The sequence below is a fragment of the Ostrea edulis genome, chromosome 5 (assembly GCF_947568905.1).
Source record: "Ostrea edulis chromosome 5, xbOstEdul1.1, whole genome shotgun sequence".
NCBI classification, from domain to species: domain Eukaryota; kingdom Metazoa; phylum Mollusca; class Bivalvia; order Ostreida; family Ostreidae; genus Ostrea; species Ostrea edulis.
The window spans coordinates 69,903,465-69,923,464 of record NC_079168.1 but is presented as its reverse complement, the minus strand read 5'-3'; the positions used below and the strand labels follow the sequence as shown (position 1 = coordinate 69,923,464).

Below are 20,000 nucleotides of genomic sequence, written 5' to 3'. Positions count from 1 at the left end.
AGTTATCAGAACTCTTCAGTTGTAATGAGGGCTTGATGCAAGGGGAATCACTCTCACCGTTTCTTTTCTCTCTGTATGTGAATGATTTTGAGATGGAATTTATTGAAAACATGCGTATCCCAGTTGAAATCAAAGATATTGTTTTGTTTTTAATTATGTATGCTGATGATACGGTACTTTTTTCAGAGACAGTACAAGGTTTACAAGATATGTTGAATTGTTTACAAGATTATACCTCAAAGTGGAATATAAAGGTTAATGTGGATAAAACAAAACTAGTTGTTTTTAGAAAAGGTTGGAAATTAAAAAATAATTATTGTTGGAAGTATGATAACAAGTTGGTTAATATTGTTGAAAATTTTAATTATTTGGGTATAACATTAAATTTTAATGGAAAATTTCACAAAACACAAAATGTTTTAGCAGCGCAACGAAAAAAAGTTTAAGTAGCCTGTTAACCAAAATGAAAAATTTGCATTTAAATGTAAGTACACAGTCGTCATTGTTTGATAAGTATATAGGAAGTCTAGCAAATTAAGGTTGTGAAGTTTGGGGCTCACATCCAGCAAATGATTTGGAAAATGTTCATTTGAATTTTTGTAAAAAAGTTTTAGTGTCAAGAAGTCTACTATGTCTATGATGGTCTACAATGAATTAGGACGGACACCTCTACATGTGCTAAGAAAGTATAGAATATTGAAATATTGGTTAAAACTAAAGAAGACAAATAATTGTATTTTAAAGAGTATTTATCAGGAAATGTTAGATGTTTGACTCAAATTCTTATACTTGTTGGTTGACATATGTAAGAAATTTATTACATGTATATTCTTTAGGATTTGGATGTATGGAATTGTACTGATGATATAAATGAAAACAATTTTTTATCTGAAGTAAAACAAAGACTACAATATGTGTTTATACAAGAAATTTATAGTGTTTTTGAGACGTCACCAAAATGTAACATATATGAATATGTCAATGAAGGTATTAAATTACAATTGTATCTTACAAAATCTGTTCCAAGTGTGTATGTTCAAAATATTAGTAAATACTGATTATCCTCACATAGATTAGAAATTGAACAAGGTAGATTTAGCAATATTCCAAGAAACGAAAGAAAATGTAAATTATGTTCAGATAGTATTGAAGATGAATATCATTTCATGTTAGTATGTCCTTTTTATAATGATTGTAGAAAACAGTATTTAAAGAAATATTATTATAAACACCCCTCCACTTTCAAGCTTATCCAACTATTATCAACTGGAAATGTTACGGAATTATATAAACTTGGTAAATACCTATATAAATGTTCATCTATTAGATCTCAGTTATAATAAGACTATCCTCAGTATCTATCCTGTCCACGTACATCAGTATGATATATTATGTTCTGTTACTATTTCATTGTATAAGTTGCTGTATATACTTTATACCTGTATGAACTGTATGGTTCTTGGTCAATAAACAATACAATACCAAAAATATTACCTATAGTTCTGCCATTCACAATTCTGAGCCCTGCTTTTTTTTTTTACACATACCAAGTAAACGTTTGCCACTATTGTTAGTGTGCTTGGGGTCAATGGTGTTTCTTGGCAATTCATTGTCAGCTTTATAGTGAACATCAGAAGAAACAAACATATATATGGGGATCTGATTCATTTGAAACGAAATCATTCTTAATATTTGTGTAGGCATTAAAATCACCTTGAATGAACACATCTCCAAATTTACTATATATTTCTCAATGCCTTCCATCAATATATGGCCTATACAGATATAGAATCAGCTGCCAGTCGAACCTTCAGGGGATACATAAAGAAATACAACATATACGTCCCCCAGAATGTTGAAGAATTCATGCATGTTATAATTTAATCCAAATCATATCAGGATTTTTATTATCTAGACATGTTATTCTCTTTGTGACGTAAGCAAATCCCACCAGAGCCTCTTCTGGCTCTCTTGTGCTTTTTCCTAAAACTCAGAGAACTCAGATCATACGAAGGAAGATTGTAAGATTGGTTTGGATTATCGGCCCATGTTTCAACAAACCCTATTATATGTAACTTTGATATTTTATCAAGAAAAACGGAGTCGGACATGTTTTCCAATGTTAACTCCTGAATATTCCACATGGAAATTTTTAATCAAGATTGGTTTGGGGGATACATGTAGAGGTTCTCATAATTATTGTAAAATACCGATAACTACCACGAATACAATATCATTGAACAGTAAGATAAAACAAGCATAAAACAAACTATCCATACCATACATTGAATAGTATCTGATTCATAAAGCTAACTGCTACTAATTAACCTATTATTACCTATTCAATCGAGGAAATAAAAAACACAGATAGAGGATTTCACTATAGTTTAGGGTTCAGACAATAACACCCAGCATTATGTAACACTGTGACTGTCATATATACAATGAGCAACAAAATACATGTGCACCTGATTATTTAGGTCGACCTGTCACCATTAATCTGATGAGGTGGCATTGGAAGCCACATTGGGTATGGAGGCCACATACATGTGAAGGGATTCTGCCATTGCATATTCGGAAGAAATGGCGGTTTCACAAACATGTACGGTATGTAATTATCTCATACGTGTGGTGTATAAACTACAGGAGCGGATCCAGGAACCTTTAAAATAAGGAGGGGGGGGGGGGGTCCTACCATTAATGTTGGTTTTCAAAGGGGAGTTCCACCCTCAAAATACGTAATTTTTACCCTTTTTAGCAAAATTTTCTGACAAAAAAGGGGATCGTATGTTGAAATACTCTAAACTGGAAATCTATATTTTATTGGTCCTATGGGGAAATTTCATAGAAAATAATCCAGCTTTTTAGAGAACGACCATATTTCTGCAGCAAGAATAATCACTGGAATGTGCATAAGTTTAGGTGTTATATTACAAACTCGTAGCTAATTCGATACGCGGGAGCATGGTCATTTTTTATGTCGAGGCGGGCTACTGACAAATAAGTTAATGTTACAGGGATTTTAACAGTCTCGTTTAATTAAATTAAGCATTTCGCAAATTCGTTATAGCTATTTTTAAAATTCATAAATACAAACTGTCATTAGGTCGATGTTGTCGGACGTGCTTCATACTAATTGTAAGATGATCAGTCTTTACATACTGGTTTTGACTACGGGTTACTCCATTTACGTGACCAAAATATAGGACACATAGCAGGTGTGGCAGGTCAACAGGGGATGCTTCCTCCTAGCCACATGATCCCACCTCTGTTGTGTCAAGGGGTCCGTGTCTGTCCTACTCTCATTTTGTACACTGTATTCTTTATAGGATTTAAGAGACTGGTCACTGTTCGTTATCTTCACATTTTCATCGTATGTGTGTCTTCAATAATGATAATACATGTGTAGTAATAAATAATGATAAGAACGATAAGAACAACTTGCTTTATTATCATTTTATTTCGAGATAATCTATAACAGCATCGTCGGAAACCCACTATTGATTTCAATTACTAATTATCTCTACAAATTGAATTTTAACTACATGTAAATGTGATGCTAAGATTTTAACTAAATGTATTTCTAAGGAGATGCTGTATCACAGATATTCAAAGGTTATTTCTATGTCTACCAAAAAAAAAAACCCAACAAAAAAACTTTGGCACTGGGTCCCACAACAAAACACACAATTTTTTAAATAATACATATATCCTTGTAAATAATCCTTTATAAGGTAATAATACTTTCAATAGCACAACGCCATTTACAATATGAAAATTATAATCTCGATATTTCCTAAAACCATATGATTACAAATGTTATTTGTTTTCTCTAAAAAACGTTCTACGGAAAGTGTAATTTCTTATACATGTATTTGAGTAGATTTTTAATAATTAAATAGTTATATTCTTAACTTAAAATATTTACATGTGTCAAAGTGGCAAGAAGTTTATGTAATTATTTGCAACGGGTAAATGCAGGTATATTACTAATCAATACACAACAGCTCCATCGAATTGCACAAATTACAGGGTTACACAACACAAAATATCTGTAGATGATGAGGAATTTTGATTGTTTTTTCTCTTTCCCTAAGAACAAATTTGACAAAACACTTAAAGTGTTGATGAAATTGTCACAGGAATTCACGATCTAGCCATCATTTCTTTTCGGCAGATTTTGTGGCGGCCTTTTCCTTCTTGATCACCTCAATTTCTTTCATCATGTAGCCAATAGGATCTTCTGGTTTAAAGTATACTATATTTGCAGTTAATGCCTGAAAACAAAACAAAAAAATAAATAAATCGGTTACTGCATACATACAATACGAAACACTGGTAAACAGCTAAATATATATGCTGAGAAGCTCGGTAAAAGTTGAAATTAAAACTATATCCGGTATACCTAATTATGATTTCAACAAATTATCTATGCTGAATGTTATCGTTAATTTAGCTAGGAGTATAAGAAATTCAGAATTATAGAATCACTTCGCATGCCAAAAATTAATTCAGCAAGCGATGTGACATTGATGAGATACATGTAAAGCTATAGATAACAACATTTGGTATTTTCATACATTGACTTATGTAGGAAGAAATTTCAAAATGTGGGTTGGGGTACTCTTATACCAATTTTAGCCGATTTTTCTATATTCTACATGAAGTGCATTTTACACGTGAAATCATAGGGTCTAATGTGTGTGTGTGATCTTGTATGATCCTCTTAAATTTATGTCAGATGACTATCCCATTTCCATGTAGCGTGGTACAGCGTGGTTTTATGACTTGCCTAAATGGTCGAACGGTCTAGTGTGCTGGTCACATGGTTGTAGGAGATTTAGTTCCGCAGGTCGCGAGTTCAACCCCAGGTAGGTACAGAAGTAGGTTTCCATATACAATATACATGTATAGTAATTTTTCTCTCTTCTCTCGTTCTATTATGCCTCTCGAAGTCTAATTTGGTACCATAAGAGATGCATCTTTTGCATTGGACAAAACTGAATTTAGATAAAATAAAATCTATTGTTTGTTTGCCTTTATTGACTTAGAACTTTGTTGTTCATAGGATGTCTTGATCCACTTACGCAGTCAATCGTCTTTACTATTGGGTATTGTTTTGATTGGCCTAAAAATAACAGGATTAGGATATTTCAAAATCGCGAAAGTTAACACCAAGTACTGTGTACCTAGACTACTTCTGAAAAGTGAGAATAATGAATGTCATTATCCACTCATAATGTAAGATGCTATATAACATGTACTGAGTGTTTTGTTCAGAGACAACTAACCCTTTCTGCAGACCTTATGCTATGTAACCACTGTTTGGTATATACACTAGTCCCCCCCCCCCCCCCCCCCCCCCCCCCCGAGCGAGAATAGGTCGAGCTCAACACGTTTGTCCACAGACTCCCCCTCCTGTGCTCAGATTTGTAAGATACATTTGATTGATTTAGAATATTGCGTATGATGTGTTGATGATAAACCGTATTACCTGGAAAAGTTGTAGAATATCGTGCTGCTCCAGATATTTGATAGCTTTTCCATACGGATCCTGAATAGGTTCTATGTATTCAATAACTTCTTCGAATTCTTGTCCTCCTTGTTGGCTCGCCATTGCCTTCTCCATTGTTTTTTCGACTTCCTCTCGAGCTCTGTTCACAATATCCTCGGCTAAACTCATATCAGGGAAAGCAACGTCCGTATTTGAACTCATATTGCCCCCAGTTGGCAAGTTTATCCCAGGATTATCCGCCATGTTGTTTATTATCGTCAAGGAAATAGTAGAACCAAGGCAAGTCAAAATTATTTTTCCCGGTTGGGGATACTTTGACTGGTTGTTAGTTTCCATATTGTACTTCCGGTTATCATATTTTGTTCACTCAACTTTCTCAGTTTATTTTTGTTTGAAAGATGACAAAACTTCGATATTGATCAATTTGATGTACAATATTGTTTTAATTATTTGTATTCTTACGAAGGATTGGTTGACATCATGGATTTTATCTATTTCTGTCAAAAAGGAAATGTACAACTCCCAAGTATACTTAAGTAGTAGGAGCTAAGTAAAACTGAAAAGGGTGATCAATTGATTAGTAAATGTAGGATTTTAAAAAAATGGATTTGCAGAGTCAGTCATCCACGACAAATACAAACGGAGATAACAGTGAAATCATGTGGGATGCAGAAATTGATTCAGATGATCTCAGAAACATTAGGGAAAGGATGCTAGAACGTGTTGCTAAATCAGACGCTCACTTTAAACATCAACAGTTAGGAGAGTCGGATCTCACTAAAGCAGAGAAATTACAGATAGCAGAGAAGCTCTTAAACAAGGGAGATAAAACTTTCCTGGAAAGATTCTGGCAATATTTATCTCCAGAGGACTTAGAATATTTCTCCAAGAGTAAAGGTGATTATGAAGTCAAGTTCTATCTGCAGGAAATCAAGAAAAACTCTAATGCTAATTTCTGTACCAATGTGGTGAAAAACAGACGTTATGAAGCAATGAAGAAGTTGGAGAGTGATGGGGAGTATTTCAGTGAAGAGGAAATGAAGTTCCGAGATCCATATCTGTATGAACAGTTGATTGGTCAGTTTATCACTGAGGAGGAGGCACAGCAGATGATTGACAAGTCAGACCTCAGATTCTCTACCATCCTATTAAAACATATGGATAAATTGGGCGAAAATGAGCTTTATCGAAAAGAAAAAGAAAAGGAGGTGCATTTTTTCACTTGTATACAATTAACTTTTAAATATGTGACCAAGGCTTAAACTGTATAATTACTCATTATGGATATATATAATAGAGGGTGAAGCCCTTGGGCTGTGAGAGCGGAGCTCTCCCTATAGGTAACACGTATATAAATCTTTAAAAGGAAAATATAGAAAACTAATGAAAAATTAAACCATACCTATGGAACTTGAAAATTTTGGTCCCAATGGCGTCGATTCGAATACTATTGTGTGGACATGTATTTCTCCATTTTGAATCTTGTGTACCCAAGTTCACGTTATTCTGAGATGTTACATAAAATCCATAAAAGCATGTAAATCTTATTTTCTTAGTCATATATAATCACTCCTCGATTTAAAATGCGAATTGTATTGTTACATTTCCCAAGTTTGTGTATTTGCTAAACACCAACGCTGAATATGACGTCACAATGCACTGTTTACATCAGTTGCATAATGTTTCCTGTGTTCAATGAATAGGAGGATTAAAAATGTCTAAAGTTAGAATACTTTGATTGAGCTCTGTCCTCACATGTTAGGTGCTAATATTTCGGGATATTTTTTGTCCTGTTATGGATCTAGATACCAATGCTAAGATTTTTTGCTTTGCCCTCAACATGGTCAGGCCGTAAGACATATTCATTTTGTAGAAGAATATTGAAATATGTCAATGTATGTACACGTAGATGTACATTACTGTATACTGTAATTTTAGGAATGTCAAATGGAAGAAGAGGATACCAGTGATGAAGGTACTTTACAGATACTGCATACAGCCTTATTTTTACTGCAGTTTAAATTTAGCCCAATACTACAATTCAGCAGCTAAAATGGTGAAAAGTAAATTGACAATGAAAATAATTTTGTCAATTCAAATCTGTCGAAACAGATTTAGAAAAGGAGCTGTGTTTTATTAAAGCTTAGCAGCAATTTACTTTTGGTAAATATTGTGTGTGGCATTGTTCAGATACATGCATTTTAATTTGAAGTCACATGCAAGGTAGTTTTCCCTCAGTATTAAATACTTCAAGCTATAATATTGAAGATACTCGGAAGAATTGCATGCACTTTTCAGGTGTCTTTAAAGCATTTGCTGAAAGCATTAGGAATATCAACTTGATACACTATTTACAATATACTAGTATCTTCAGAGAGTTGAAGATGGCTAGTTCATGTGACATGTCTATTTTATAATCTGTTGATCCCTTTTATCTAAAATAAAGTTTGAATAGAACATAATCATCTTCTTTAGAAGAAGAAATAGAGGACGATACAACAGGTATCGAAATATCAGAGGAGAAGAAAAAGGACCTGAAAGCAGAATTCACTCGAATCATGAAGGAGAGATTTATGGCTGGAGAAGACAGACATTTTGATTACAGGTTAGAATACACTTGTATAACTGTCCTTTACAGAACAGATTTGCTATTCTGTTCTTGTAGATATTCTTTTATTAGGTTATATGTTCAGACTCTGAGCTACTAGTGAATTCCTCAATCATGACCTTTATATTTAGCTCTGTGGACCACAATACTGATTATGATGACCTCAATGTTCTTGACCAAGATGAGGAAGAAAAGTACTTTGATTCCGAGGAAGCAGATGTTGTAAAGGCTAACAACCTGATGGAGGAGCAGACGCAAACAAAGGCCATGTGCTTTGAGGACAGCTAATGTGGCAATGTGCAGGGCGACTCCGAATTCAGCAATATGGAAAAGCGTAGCTGTCATTTAACAATTCATGTGTCCTTTGAACTTTTAAAATGTTTTATGATTACATTGTACATATTTTTATACAATTCTCCTGCCTTTCATTTGTACTAGATATTCCTAGATTTGGGAAGACATGTTGTGGATGGAGCGTTGTTCTGCCATTGTCAAACCAATGATAATTTTGTGTCATATTTTGAGGGAAAACAAAGTGGTTGCATTTGACTATTGACATGACCACAAGGAGTCAAATTTTGCCACAATGTACAAAGGCAATGTCTTCTTCAAAGACACACATTTTATCTAGAGTCTCAGTTAAAAGCTTTCATGTAGAATCTTGTACTTATTTTTCACTCTTTCAAAATGCAGTTGTTTCACATTTCAATTGCTTTATATCTGAATCAGATAGTAAAGTTCACTGATCTCCTTCACTAGAGGTGAAGATGTACATGTACTCATTGCTCAGATTACATCATTATCAGCTTTGTCTGCTAGTACAGGTGTAGCTCAGATATTGTCAACTATTGGCTCAGGCTTGGATTTCTCTAAAATATCTGACTTAAGGTTTTCTTTTATTTGAATGATCAAAATTTTTGAGTAAAATCCCAGTTTCGTCTTGAATTTTTCTTGTTGAAAAATCCAGGTAAGATTATTTTCTAATGTTGACCAATACCTACTCAATATACATAAATTCCATTGACTTGTTGATTATCCAATATTGTGATGGTCTGTGTAGTACATATAACATACCCATTTTAATCCTTTGGGAACAAAGTCAACAACTATAAGGAATTACAGGTATTAGCATTACCCTTCAATTTGGACTGCAAAAACATATTTAACATAAAAGCTATTTCATTTGAAATCGATCTAGAGCAGTTGTGTAGTGATAACATCCACACGCCTGGTACTCATTTGTTCCATTCCTTGTTAGGCCTAAATTTTGCTAAATATTCCTCGTTAGACCTAAATTATGCTAAATATTCCTCGTTAGGCTGAATATTCCTCATTAGGCCTAAATTATACTAAATATTCCTCGTTGGGCCTAAATTATACTAAATATTCCTCGTTAGGCCTAAATTATACTAAATATTCCTCGTTAGGCCCAAATTATGCTAAATATTCCTCGTTAGGCCTAAATTTAATCTCGGTCGAGATTCGGCTCGGCTGAATATTTTGAATGACGCCTTCACGAAATCTCGGAGCAGTCCTTCATAATTAATTCATGTCTGGAAATTTACTTTCAGCTTCAGCCAGTTCTAGCAATTAATGTGCACTTTAATAGGTGACACTGCTGTTCGCTTCAAATAAGTTATTTGACTGTTAAACTAACTCTCTATCACTATTAATGCTGTATTACTTACCGTTTAGGTATAACAAGAGGCCCACAGGCCTTATCGGTTACCTGAATACTAGTGAAAAAGTATCACTACTTCCATGGGCTATGAAATCCAGAAATTTTTTTCCTGTTTTGAATATCTAAGCTAAATTCTAATGTTCAGCAACAATATAAAACAAGATGTGTTCTTAAAACTTCACTGCCCTCAAAAGTGCATACACTGATGAAAGGCTTTAAAGAATAGGTAAAATACTACATGCTCTATCCATTTAGTTTCAATTTAGTATAAATAGCACTAAAGAAGATGTTGTTCAAGTGTTTTACACAAACACTATATAACAAGTTTGGCCCTGCCCTGGGGTCAGAACCCCTACCCCGGGGATCATGAAATTTACAATTTTGGTAGAGGCCTTCCTGCTCTACATTACTATGCATTTAGTTTTTCTTATATACGTGTGGTTCTTGAGAAGATTTTTGAAAATTGGTCAATTTTGGGCAGTTTTTGCCCTGCCCCAGGGGTGCAGGAATCCTGAAATTTACGATTTATGTTCCCTTTGTTCCAAATATGTTTCATACCAAATTTGAAAAGAATTGGAATGATAGTTATCAAGAAGTTAAAAATGTCTATAGTTCACACATTTAATAACTGACCATTTTGGCCCCACCCTGATACCAAAACCCCTACCCCTGGAATAATCAAATTTACAATTTTGGTAAAGGACTACCTGTTCTTCCTAAATATCTATTTACTTTCAATTTAGTATCAATAGCATTAAAGAAGATGCAGTTTAAGTACCCGTTTTACACATAAACACCATGTAACAAGTTTGGCCCCGCCCTGGGGGTCAGAACCCCTACCCCGGGGATCATGAAATTTACAATTTTGGTAGAGGCCTTCCTGCTCTACATCACTATGCATTTCATTTTTCTTACATGTGTGTGCATGTTCTCAAGAAGATTTTTGAAAATTGGTCAATTTTTGCCCCGCCACTTGGGCCCCAGGGGTGCTGAAATTTACAATCTATGTCCCCCTTGTCCCAATGATGTTTCATACCAAATTTGAAAAGAATTGGACTGGTAGTTATTAAGAAAAAGTTAAAAATGTTCAATTGTTGACGGACGAAAACCAATTGCGATATGTCACCTGAGTTTACTCAGGTGAGCTAAAAATCCCAAAATGAAAACAGGCACTACATTTTCCGTTCAAATGAAGATTTCCATGGCACAATATTTTAACTCATGGAATTGAAGAGTTCCTATAGTCTGCTTTATCTAGTTACTGATACATCATATCTCTACATACCTACTTACATTTCGCTAATTCAAAAAACAAACCATTATATAGGAACTCTTCAATTTTGGGAGATAAAATATTGTGCCATCTTCATTTGAACGGAAAAATTAGTGATGGTTTCTTTTATGGAATTTACATATTTAGACGGTAAGTAATATGCACAACATTAATAGTGACAGAGAGTTAGTTTAACGGTGAAATAACTTAATCGAAGCAAATAGCAGTGTAATCTAAGTGCACATTAATTGCTAGAACTGGCTGAAGCTGAAAGTAAATTTCCAGACATGAATTATGATAGTTTCTGTGGAAACGAGGGGGTTATTTATATTCGGTCTTTCCTATCCCCCTCAGGATAGAAAAGACCAAATATAAAATAACCCCCTCGTTTCCACCGAAACTAGAATTATGAAGGACTGCTCGGTGAAGGCGTCAGTCCAAATATTCAGCCAAGATTAGGCCTAAATTATACTAAATATTCCTCTTTAGGCCTAAATTATAGTAAATAAATACAAGTTTGCTTTTGAATGGATATATAAATTTGATTTCAGGCAACAGGGAGATGGGTGGGTGTGGGTGTCACTGTTTTGGATGATCATTATTTGTATTTTCTATTGCAAATAATGATATATTGGGTGACTGTCCCCCCCCCCCCCCCCCCCCCCCCCCCCAAACTATTTTTCATAGTAGTGGTAAATGAGAAGAATGTAAGCTTGAAAGTGAAACACGAGCTCATTGAGAAGTACATCTCCACCCAATTCCCCATGGTTCAAAATATATAGTCAAGGTTAAAGTTTTTGAAAGTAGGTCAAAGTCCAACGTCAACATTCTTGGTACCAATGTGAAAGGCCTGGTTACGAGGAATCTCTAAGTGAAATATGAAAGCACTATTCCTCTTGGTTCAAAAGACGGAGCCAAGGTTAAAGTTTCTTATTTGAAGTGCAACGCCGATACCGGGGTCATGTCAATAGCCCTCCGGACAATCGTCCCAGCCAGTTAATAATATAAACAAACACTTCCAGACAAATGGTTTATTCCACTTTGTTCTTGTCCTACAGTACACATGAGCATTACAACACAGTGGCTGACCATCACACATAGGACAGTCGACAGAAAACCAAATGTCCTGGACTTCTGACAACATTTTAATACACGTACAGTTGTATATAACAAGTAATAATGACGACACGTAGATCTACAAATTAGGTTCAAATATATCATGCTAAATAAATACATATAGTGGGAGTATAAAAAATTATCATTGTAGGCATCCAGTAGTAAAAAAATCTGTATAGGTTTTCTCATTGAACAGCTGAAATACACTTATAAAAGAACATTCCAGAAAATTTGTATACAGCATTTAAAACAAGGCATATGGTATTGAGCACCATGAAAAATGTATTTAATGCTAAATATAAGAAAAAACATTGTTCATCAATTGTATATTAAGCCACAGGTACACTTATTATACATATTCTATTACAAATATTTAATAAACAAGTGCAGGAAGCATTAATATGTAAAACCTGAGGGGAAAATATTCCAAAGCTCATAACTGTTACTGTAGAATTTAAAATGGTTGGTATAATGTACAGAAATTAGAATAGGATGATGAGGAAAAAATATAAAAGTGTAAAAATTAAGCAAAAAAAACCAAAAAACAAAAAAAACCAACTTCCCGCCACAAAATGATCTAAGAACATATTAAATATTTTCAAGGGGAAAGAGAAAGATAATTAACAATTGTATATATTAATATATCTGACATTGTACACAAAGAGGAGATTCAACACACTATTAACATCTTATTAAACTCTTGAGGTATAAACAGTTATTGCACTGTTCTGCTGCTGTTGTGTATACAATTATTACAATATCAATTAAGTCAATCACACAGACCGATCACAGAAATGTTACGACGGACCAGGTCTATTTAAAATCAGCAGTTTGTAGCAGGATATATAACAACTCAGCAGAAATTAATTGTAATCCCTTACACCATAATGTCACCCCGATAAAGAAATCTACATAATATTACCCAGAAAAAGAGATCTACAAGGGCACATTGATTTGTAGCATTTCATCCTGTGCAGATCTTTGTTCATCGGCTAAAACTCTGAGAGCTATCAGTGTCTATACTAGCAGCAACAGAAAAGCAGTGGGCTGTGGAAAACTTCAGGGGGATTATGAATACATCACAGTCTGGATAAACTGAAAATAGAAAACGGCTTTATTAAAGACTCTAGTAAAATGGTATATTTAGCAATAATTTATTTCCATGCTTGCAGACTTAGTGAGGATTGATTGAACCAGTATATACTGGTATTTCTTTATGACATCTACAACAAGTTGTAGCTACACAAAACACGAATGCCTCCGGCAGCAGCAGTCTATATGGTGGCCAATTCCTATTGCATGTTTTGTAACGGAAAATTCTGTGATTGTCACAAGCTTTACGCCAACTTGGTGACAGCAACTTTAATACTGAAGGGCTCTCATTGATTTCGTCCCTGGAATTAAAAATGTGGAGGCATGTGCGGTAGTTTAGTCTGCCAGAATGTGGGGTATCCTTTGAAAGAACTTGTTAAAAAGATTGTAGCTATTAAATGTGGCACCAAAGGAAAGGCCTTGTCAAAATGATTACACGCATATCTGAAATCCACGTACAGGTATTCAATATGTGAGTCAAATGTCATTGTTGAGATCAAAAGGTTGTCGAGTGGCAACATCTAAAAGGCTTTGCTACACGGAGTTCAGCCACTAAATATTGATATACCTCTCATGTACGAAGTAAAACTTCGATGTAATGTGAAAAGCTTTTTGTCATAAACGACAGACGAAAAACTCTGAATAAGAAATATCAGAATACTTACACCATCCAGATCAAAGGCAGCATGTCCCGAATTCTCTTCATCAATGTTCTTGAATGAGGCTGTAAAGTCAACATCATACGTGATATTAATGTTCGAGACAAAATATCCAAACAACTATTATGAATATATAACAAAAGGTTTAACTGATCCCTCAAAAATATGCAAATTTATGTGAAATCTATATTTTTTTTTACAAATCTTATTTCTTGTGTGGTGGAAAAAAAGATGATAACAACTGTGTATACAGTAAAACACGGTTACATCAAATTCGCTTCTAATGAATTCACACTTATAGCGAAATGATTCTCATTCCCTGAAGTTTTTTTTTTTAAAACATATGATTAATTTATTGGATATAATGAATTATGTTTATAACGAATCAAAATTGTTCAGCCCCAGCACTTTTTTGTGAGCAAGTTTTATTGCACACCACCACCACCATTTATTTACTAAAACAAAATTTCTCGTATAAAATGACTGGAATGTATTCTCACCGAGCATAGTCTTCATTCTAATGGCACACAGAATGAAGTCTCCGAACTCGACATTTCCGTCCTTGCTGCTGTACCTCATCACTAGGGCGCTGAATGTTCTGTTGCTCAGTCGGAAACCTAGGCAAAAACAATCTTTCATATTTAGTTTAAATCTAACATATCCTAAATATCACTTGTGAGATATCTGGAGATGACTTTCAGAGTTCCTAAATCCCTAATCTAAAAGGCAATCCCTTAATAGGACTCACATAATAACGGTATGTAGATGATTTAAGAAAACGGTAAATGATAACGTATGTGTACTTATTTTAGCGAATTAAAATTTTTGGTGCAGTCAGAGCTGATACTCTATTTGTAAGCGAATTTAAAATTTGGCACAATCAGAGCGGATACTCTATTTGGTGTGATCATGATTTAGCATTTTTTTTTTATGTATAAGAATGGATAAATAGAGATTTTAATATTTTAATGCAACTATAATTTAGCTTCTTGCTTTGTCGCCAAGCCGCTAAAATTTGAATCCCACTAAAATAAGAACATGTACAGTAGTGGTAATCATAGGGCAACTTTCTCTGGTACTTACCACTAGCATGGAGTGCTGATCTCAACTCGTAGGAACTCAGCTTTCCACTCTTGTCTCGGTCATACTCTCTGAATACACCCTGTGGAGAAATCAAATGAATGCAAGGTCAAAGTACATGCATAAATTTAATATCAATGATTAACAAACAAATGTACATTTCAATTCTGTACCTATTCAGTGCTCTCAAACTAAGACTAATGCCCATCCATAGCATACCTAACAACCCCAAATGATTAAAAAGAGGGACACAAGTAGTTGGGGATCTGGGGGCCGATTCAGCCCTTCTGATAGGGTGCTGGGGCAAAGCACCACCATTGGTTCAGGGAGCAAAGCCCCAGAAAATCCAAAAAAATTCATCCAATTTGAGAAGTTGACTGAACTTTTTTCATTCAAAGACTTGCTGAAGCCATACGTCTTTTTAAGAATAGTCAACTAAAAGATAAACTAAAATGGGCCAATAATAGGGAACAAGAGGCCCATGGGCCACATTGCTCACCTGAGTCACCTTGGCCCATATCTAAAGATTTTCCCTATATATTTGCATGTAAAACTTTGATCCCTATTGTGGCCCCAACCTACCCCCAGGGACCATGATTTTAACAAACTTGAATCTGCACTATGTCAAGAAGCTTTCACTTAAATGTCAACTTTTCAGGCCCAGTGATTCTTCAGAAGAAGATTTTTAATTATATTTCCCTATATATTGGTATCTAAAACTTTGATCCCCTATTTTGGCCCCATCCAACCCCCAGGGGTAATAATTTTAACAAACTTGAATCTATGCTATGTCAGGAAGCTTTCACGTAAATTTGTACTTTCCTAGCCCAGTGATTCTTGAGAAGACGATTTTTAAAGACTTTCCCAATATAACTATGAAAAACTTTGATCCCCTATAGTGGCTTCATCCTACCTCTGGGGGCCATGATTTGTACAAATTTGAATCTGCACTATGTCAGGAAGCTTTCATGTAAATTTGTACTTTCCTAGCCCAGTGGTTCTTGAGAAGAAGACTTTTGAAGATTTTTCCTATATATTTGTATGTAAAACTTTGATCCCCTATTGTGGCCCCATCCTACCCCAGGGGTCATGATTTTAAGAAACTTGAATTTGCACTATGTCAGGAAGCTTTCATGAAATTTCAACTCTTCTGGCCCAGTGGTTCTTGAGAAGAAGATTTTTAAATGACCCTACCATATTTTTGCATTTTTGTGATTATCTCCCCTCTGATGGGGGCATGGACCTTCATTTAAAGAGACTTGAAAGCCCTTCACCCTAGGACGCTTTGTGCCATGTTTGGTTGAAATTGGTCCAGTGGTTCTGGAGAAGAAGTCGAAAATGTGAGAAGTTTACAGACAGACGGACGACGGATAACAGGGGATCAGAAAAGCTCACTTGAGCTTTCAGCTAAGGTGAGCTAAAAAGTGAAGATCTTCTACATTTCTTATACTACAAACTTGCTGCCAAAATATGAATTTCTAAAGCAACAAAAGGCCCATGGGCCACAATGCTCATCTTAGTATAACCTTAGTCCTGCTGGAAATTAACATGCTTCATGAAATATGCAGGTGACAATAAAACACCACAATTCATACCCTCATTTTTAAATGATTCCACCAAATTATTACGATTTCTTAATTTTTTCCCCTTAAAAGATGGCATGGATTTTCTTTTGAACAAAATTGGATCCTGATCCCCTTCACCCAAAAATGTTTTGTTGGAAGTTTGGTTGAAAAAGGCCCAGTGGTTTTGGAGAAGTCAAAAATGTTAAAAAAGTATACTATATATACTGATGGACTGACAGATACCAGACAAAATGTCATCAGAAAAGCTCACTTGAGCTTTAAGTTCAGTTTTTAACTAAGAACTCTTTATTTACAGAAATTTGAAACCTTACCTTCCATCTTCTTAAATCTCGCCACAGAACCTTGAATTCATCGAATCCCAATTTTCCTGAGAGGTCACCCTTCACGTTGTTAAAGAAAATGTCATTAACGTTGCAAAAATATTGCCGAAATGATTTAACATATTCAAGTCTATATAACTTATATTTTTAAAATGACTGCAATGGACAATATCACCAATCTAAACTTATATTTGTCTATGCTATCCACACAAATATTCGTGTGTAATTGTACAACTTCACTGCTGCACACAACCCAAATCTTTATTTTTCAGTGACTGAGATTTGCCTCTTTTGCTCAGAAATTTGGTTATATTCAATGAGACAATTATAATGAATTCAAAACCAAAGTACAATGTATGCCACCGAGTTATAATGTAACATGATGCAGATTATACATGTACTTATAAACTGCAAAGCTATCACATTCACTCCCTATAATAAATGATCACTTTTAATCATAGCTTGAAGATGAATTTTAAATAAAAACATCAAATGACATTACAAATGATTTACATAGCAAGCGCTGTCATCAGATTTAAAAATCATATCAATGACACGATTCAACATTAAATAATTTGATCTCGGTCTAGGAAAGGATACATCATGCATGGCAACCATACTCCTGCACGTATCCAGGGAGAATCCATCAAAGCTGAACTCTGTAATGACATCATTTCTATATTTATAAATCTGTAAGGAACTGGGAATCCCACTGAACCAAAGCATGCTCTTGTTAGAACATACACTCTAGTACATTTCACTGACAGCTACACATACAAGTTAACAAAACATACACTAGGCTATAAAAATCATGATACCTTTATACACATGCAAGTTTGAAAAGACATATAAACACTTGATTTTGAAATTAACCATTTGTATAAAGTACTGACACTGCAGGACATTCATATATTAAACAAACTTCTAGATACTGAGAGCATTACACAAACACAGTCCATTTGTACTTTGTTGTCAGTATATTTATTTCATCACACGGCTAGTACCTGTAATTGTATTGCCATTATTTTTCTTTATCTAATCTCATACATTGCTGTTTTGTAGTACGTACTAGCATACATATCAAAGCACATGTACTATTGTACAGGCAGGGTTACACATCATAGCAAGTATATATATATATATTAATTAAAGTATGAGCTGGTTAGCTCATATGCTTAAAACTGGTCATGGCAACAAGAGGTTCAGGCATTCGGTTTGCAACCAGGTGACCCTGGTTCAATTCTAAATCCTGGCACTTCTTCAAACCTAACACAGTTAACATAGGTTACATGACTGTTCATTCAACATGCAGCTGGCATTTCAACTTGTTACCAAATGTAAATATTTTTACATTATGGGGATAAAAGAGAAACATAAGCAAAGGGGTAATTTGTATATGATTGACTTTACAGAGTTAAAGGACACAGCAATTAATTGTAATAGTTCGTTCGTTGAAGTATTGCGATAATTAGCCACAATATGGACTTAAATCTAAGCCCCGATTTCATAAAGCCTAGTTAATTAGATAGGTAGTCACTCACGTGGTACAGTGACATCATATGCGACCTTCATCGATCAACTTTTTGTAAAAGTAGTGTTAGATATTTTTAAAAACTCAGGGTTTTAGGGGCCTAATTTATTTACCATGGATAAAATTTATTTCGATGTTGACAAATTTCCCGAGTCTTATATCTTTCAGCCACCAGTGCATACAAATAGGGACCCAAACGTAGCGAGGAAAGCGAGTATGAAATCTGCATTTGCGAGTAAATGTTTACATGGGATCGCTGTCTAAACACTATTTGATAATGCCATTTCTTTAAACAACTGTAATTAGCGTTGTTGCTTTTCTAAAATAAACAGTGCAATTATCATTAAATTTATTTTTGGATAAATTAGATAGGCCTAAATTATGATACAATTACACATCATTGACAACTAGGCCTGCTGTCACGGGTGCATTTCGAAAAAAATAAAAATAAATAAATAACAAGAGGCCCATGGGCCACATCGCTCACCTGAGTCACCTTGGTCTATATCAGAAGATTTTCCATATCTATTTGCATGTAAAACCGTAGTCCCTATTATGACCCCAAACCTACCCCTGGTGGCCATGGTTTTTGCAAACTTGAATCTACACTATGTCAGAAAGCTTTCATGTAAATATGAACTTCTGTGGCCCAATGGTTCTTGAGAAAAAGATTTTTAAAGATTTTCCCTATATATTTGTATGTAAAACTTTGATCCCCTATTGTGGCCCCATCCTACCCCAGGGGGGCATGATTTCAACAAACCTGAATCTGAACTATATCAGAAAGCTTTCATATAAATCTCAGCTTTTCTGGCTCAGTGGTTCTGGGAAGAAGATTTTTAAAGATTTTTCCTATATATTTGTATTTAAAACTTTGATCCCCTATTGTGGCCCCATCCGACCCCCGGGGGCCATGATCTTAGCAATTTATAATCTGCACTATATCAGGAAGCTTTCATATAAATCTCAGCTTTTCTGGCTCAGTGGTTCTTGAGAAGAAGATTTTTAAAGATTTTTCCTATAAATTTGTATGTAAAACTTTGAGGCCCCCCTTGAGGCCCCATTCAATCCCCGGGGTCCATGATTTTCACGAACTTGAATCTGCACTATATCAAAAAAAAAAAAAAAAAAAAAAAAAAAAAAACCCGAAAAAAAAACCAACCCAACTTTGACCCCCTATTGTGGCCCCATCCGACCCCCGGGGGCCATCATTTTAACAATTTAAAATCTGCATTATATAAGGAAGCTTTCATATAAATCTCAGCTTTTCTGGCTCAGTGGTTCTTGAGAAGAAGATTTTTAAAGATTTTCCCTATATATTTGTATGTAAAACTTTGATCCCCTATTGTGGCCCCATCCAACACCCGGGGGCCATGATTTTAACAATTTAGAATCTGCATTATATAAGGAAGCTTTCATATAAATCTCAGTTTTTCTGGCTCAGTGGTTCTTGAGAAGAAGATTTTTAAAGATTTTCCCTATATATTTGTATGTAAAACTTTGACCCCCTATTGTGGCCCCATCCGACCCCTGGGGGCC

General features: G+C 34.8%; 3 protein-coding genes across 32 annotated transcripts in view; 1 reads left to right on the top strand and 2 right to left on the bottom strand.

The window, feature by feature from the left end:
• Positions 1 to 3,431: 3,431 nt before the first annotated feature.
• On the bottom strand, positions 3,432 to 5,851 carry LOC125650118 (uncharacterized). Its single transcript, XM_048878092.2, has 2 exons — positions 5,495 to 5,851; positions 3,432 to 4,277 (listed from the first exon to the last, which is right to left on the bottom strand). Exons 1-2 carry the CDS (start codon positions 5,849 to 5,851, stop codon positions 4,161 to 4,163), a joined length of 474 nt encoding a protein of 157 aa, XP_048734049.2. The 3' UTR covers positions 3,432 to 4,160.
• Positions 5,852 to 6,117: 266 nt separating this feature from the next.
• LOC125652223 (coiled-coil domain-containing protein 97-like) lies at positions 6,118 to 8,782 on the top strand. The gene is made up of 4 exons (XM_048881249.2): positions 6,118 to 6,723; positions 7,454 to 7,490; positions 7,991 to 8,120; positions 8,255 to 8,782. Exons 1-4 carry the CDS (start codon positions 6,118 to 6,120, stop codon positions 8,409 to 8,411), a joined length of 930 nt encoding a protein of 309 aa, XP_048737206.2. The 3' UTR covers positions 8,412 to 8,782.
• Positions 8,783 to 12,093: 3,311 nt separating this feature from the next.
• Positions 12,094 to 20,000, bottom strand: part of LOC125652634 (calpain-B-like) — a 71,443-nt gene continuing 63,536 nt past the window's right edge. For all 30 annotated transcript variants that reach the window (XM_056165333.1, XM_048881972.2, XM_056165336.1 and 27 more), the window contains 6 exons: positions 17,531 to 17,589; positions 16,922 to 16,990; positions 15,028 to 15,106; positions 14,445 to 14,561; positions 13,951 to 14,009; positions 12,094 to 13,288 (listed from right to left, as the gene is read on the bottom strand). In XM_056165333.1, coding sequence (XP_056021308.1) covers positions 13,262 to 13,288; positions 13,951 to 14,009; positions 14,445 to 14,561; positions 15,028 to 15,106; positions 16,922 to 16,990; positions 17,531 to 17,589 — 410 coding nt within the window. In that variant the 3' untranslated portion in view covers positions 12,094 to 13,261. The remainder of the gene's footprint in view (positions 13,289 to 13,950; positions 14,010 to 14,444; positions 14,562 to 15,027; positions 15,107 to 16,921; positions 16,991 to 17,530; positions 17,590 to 20,000) is intronic.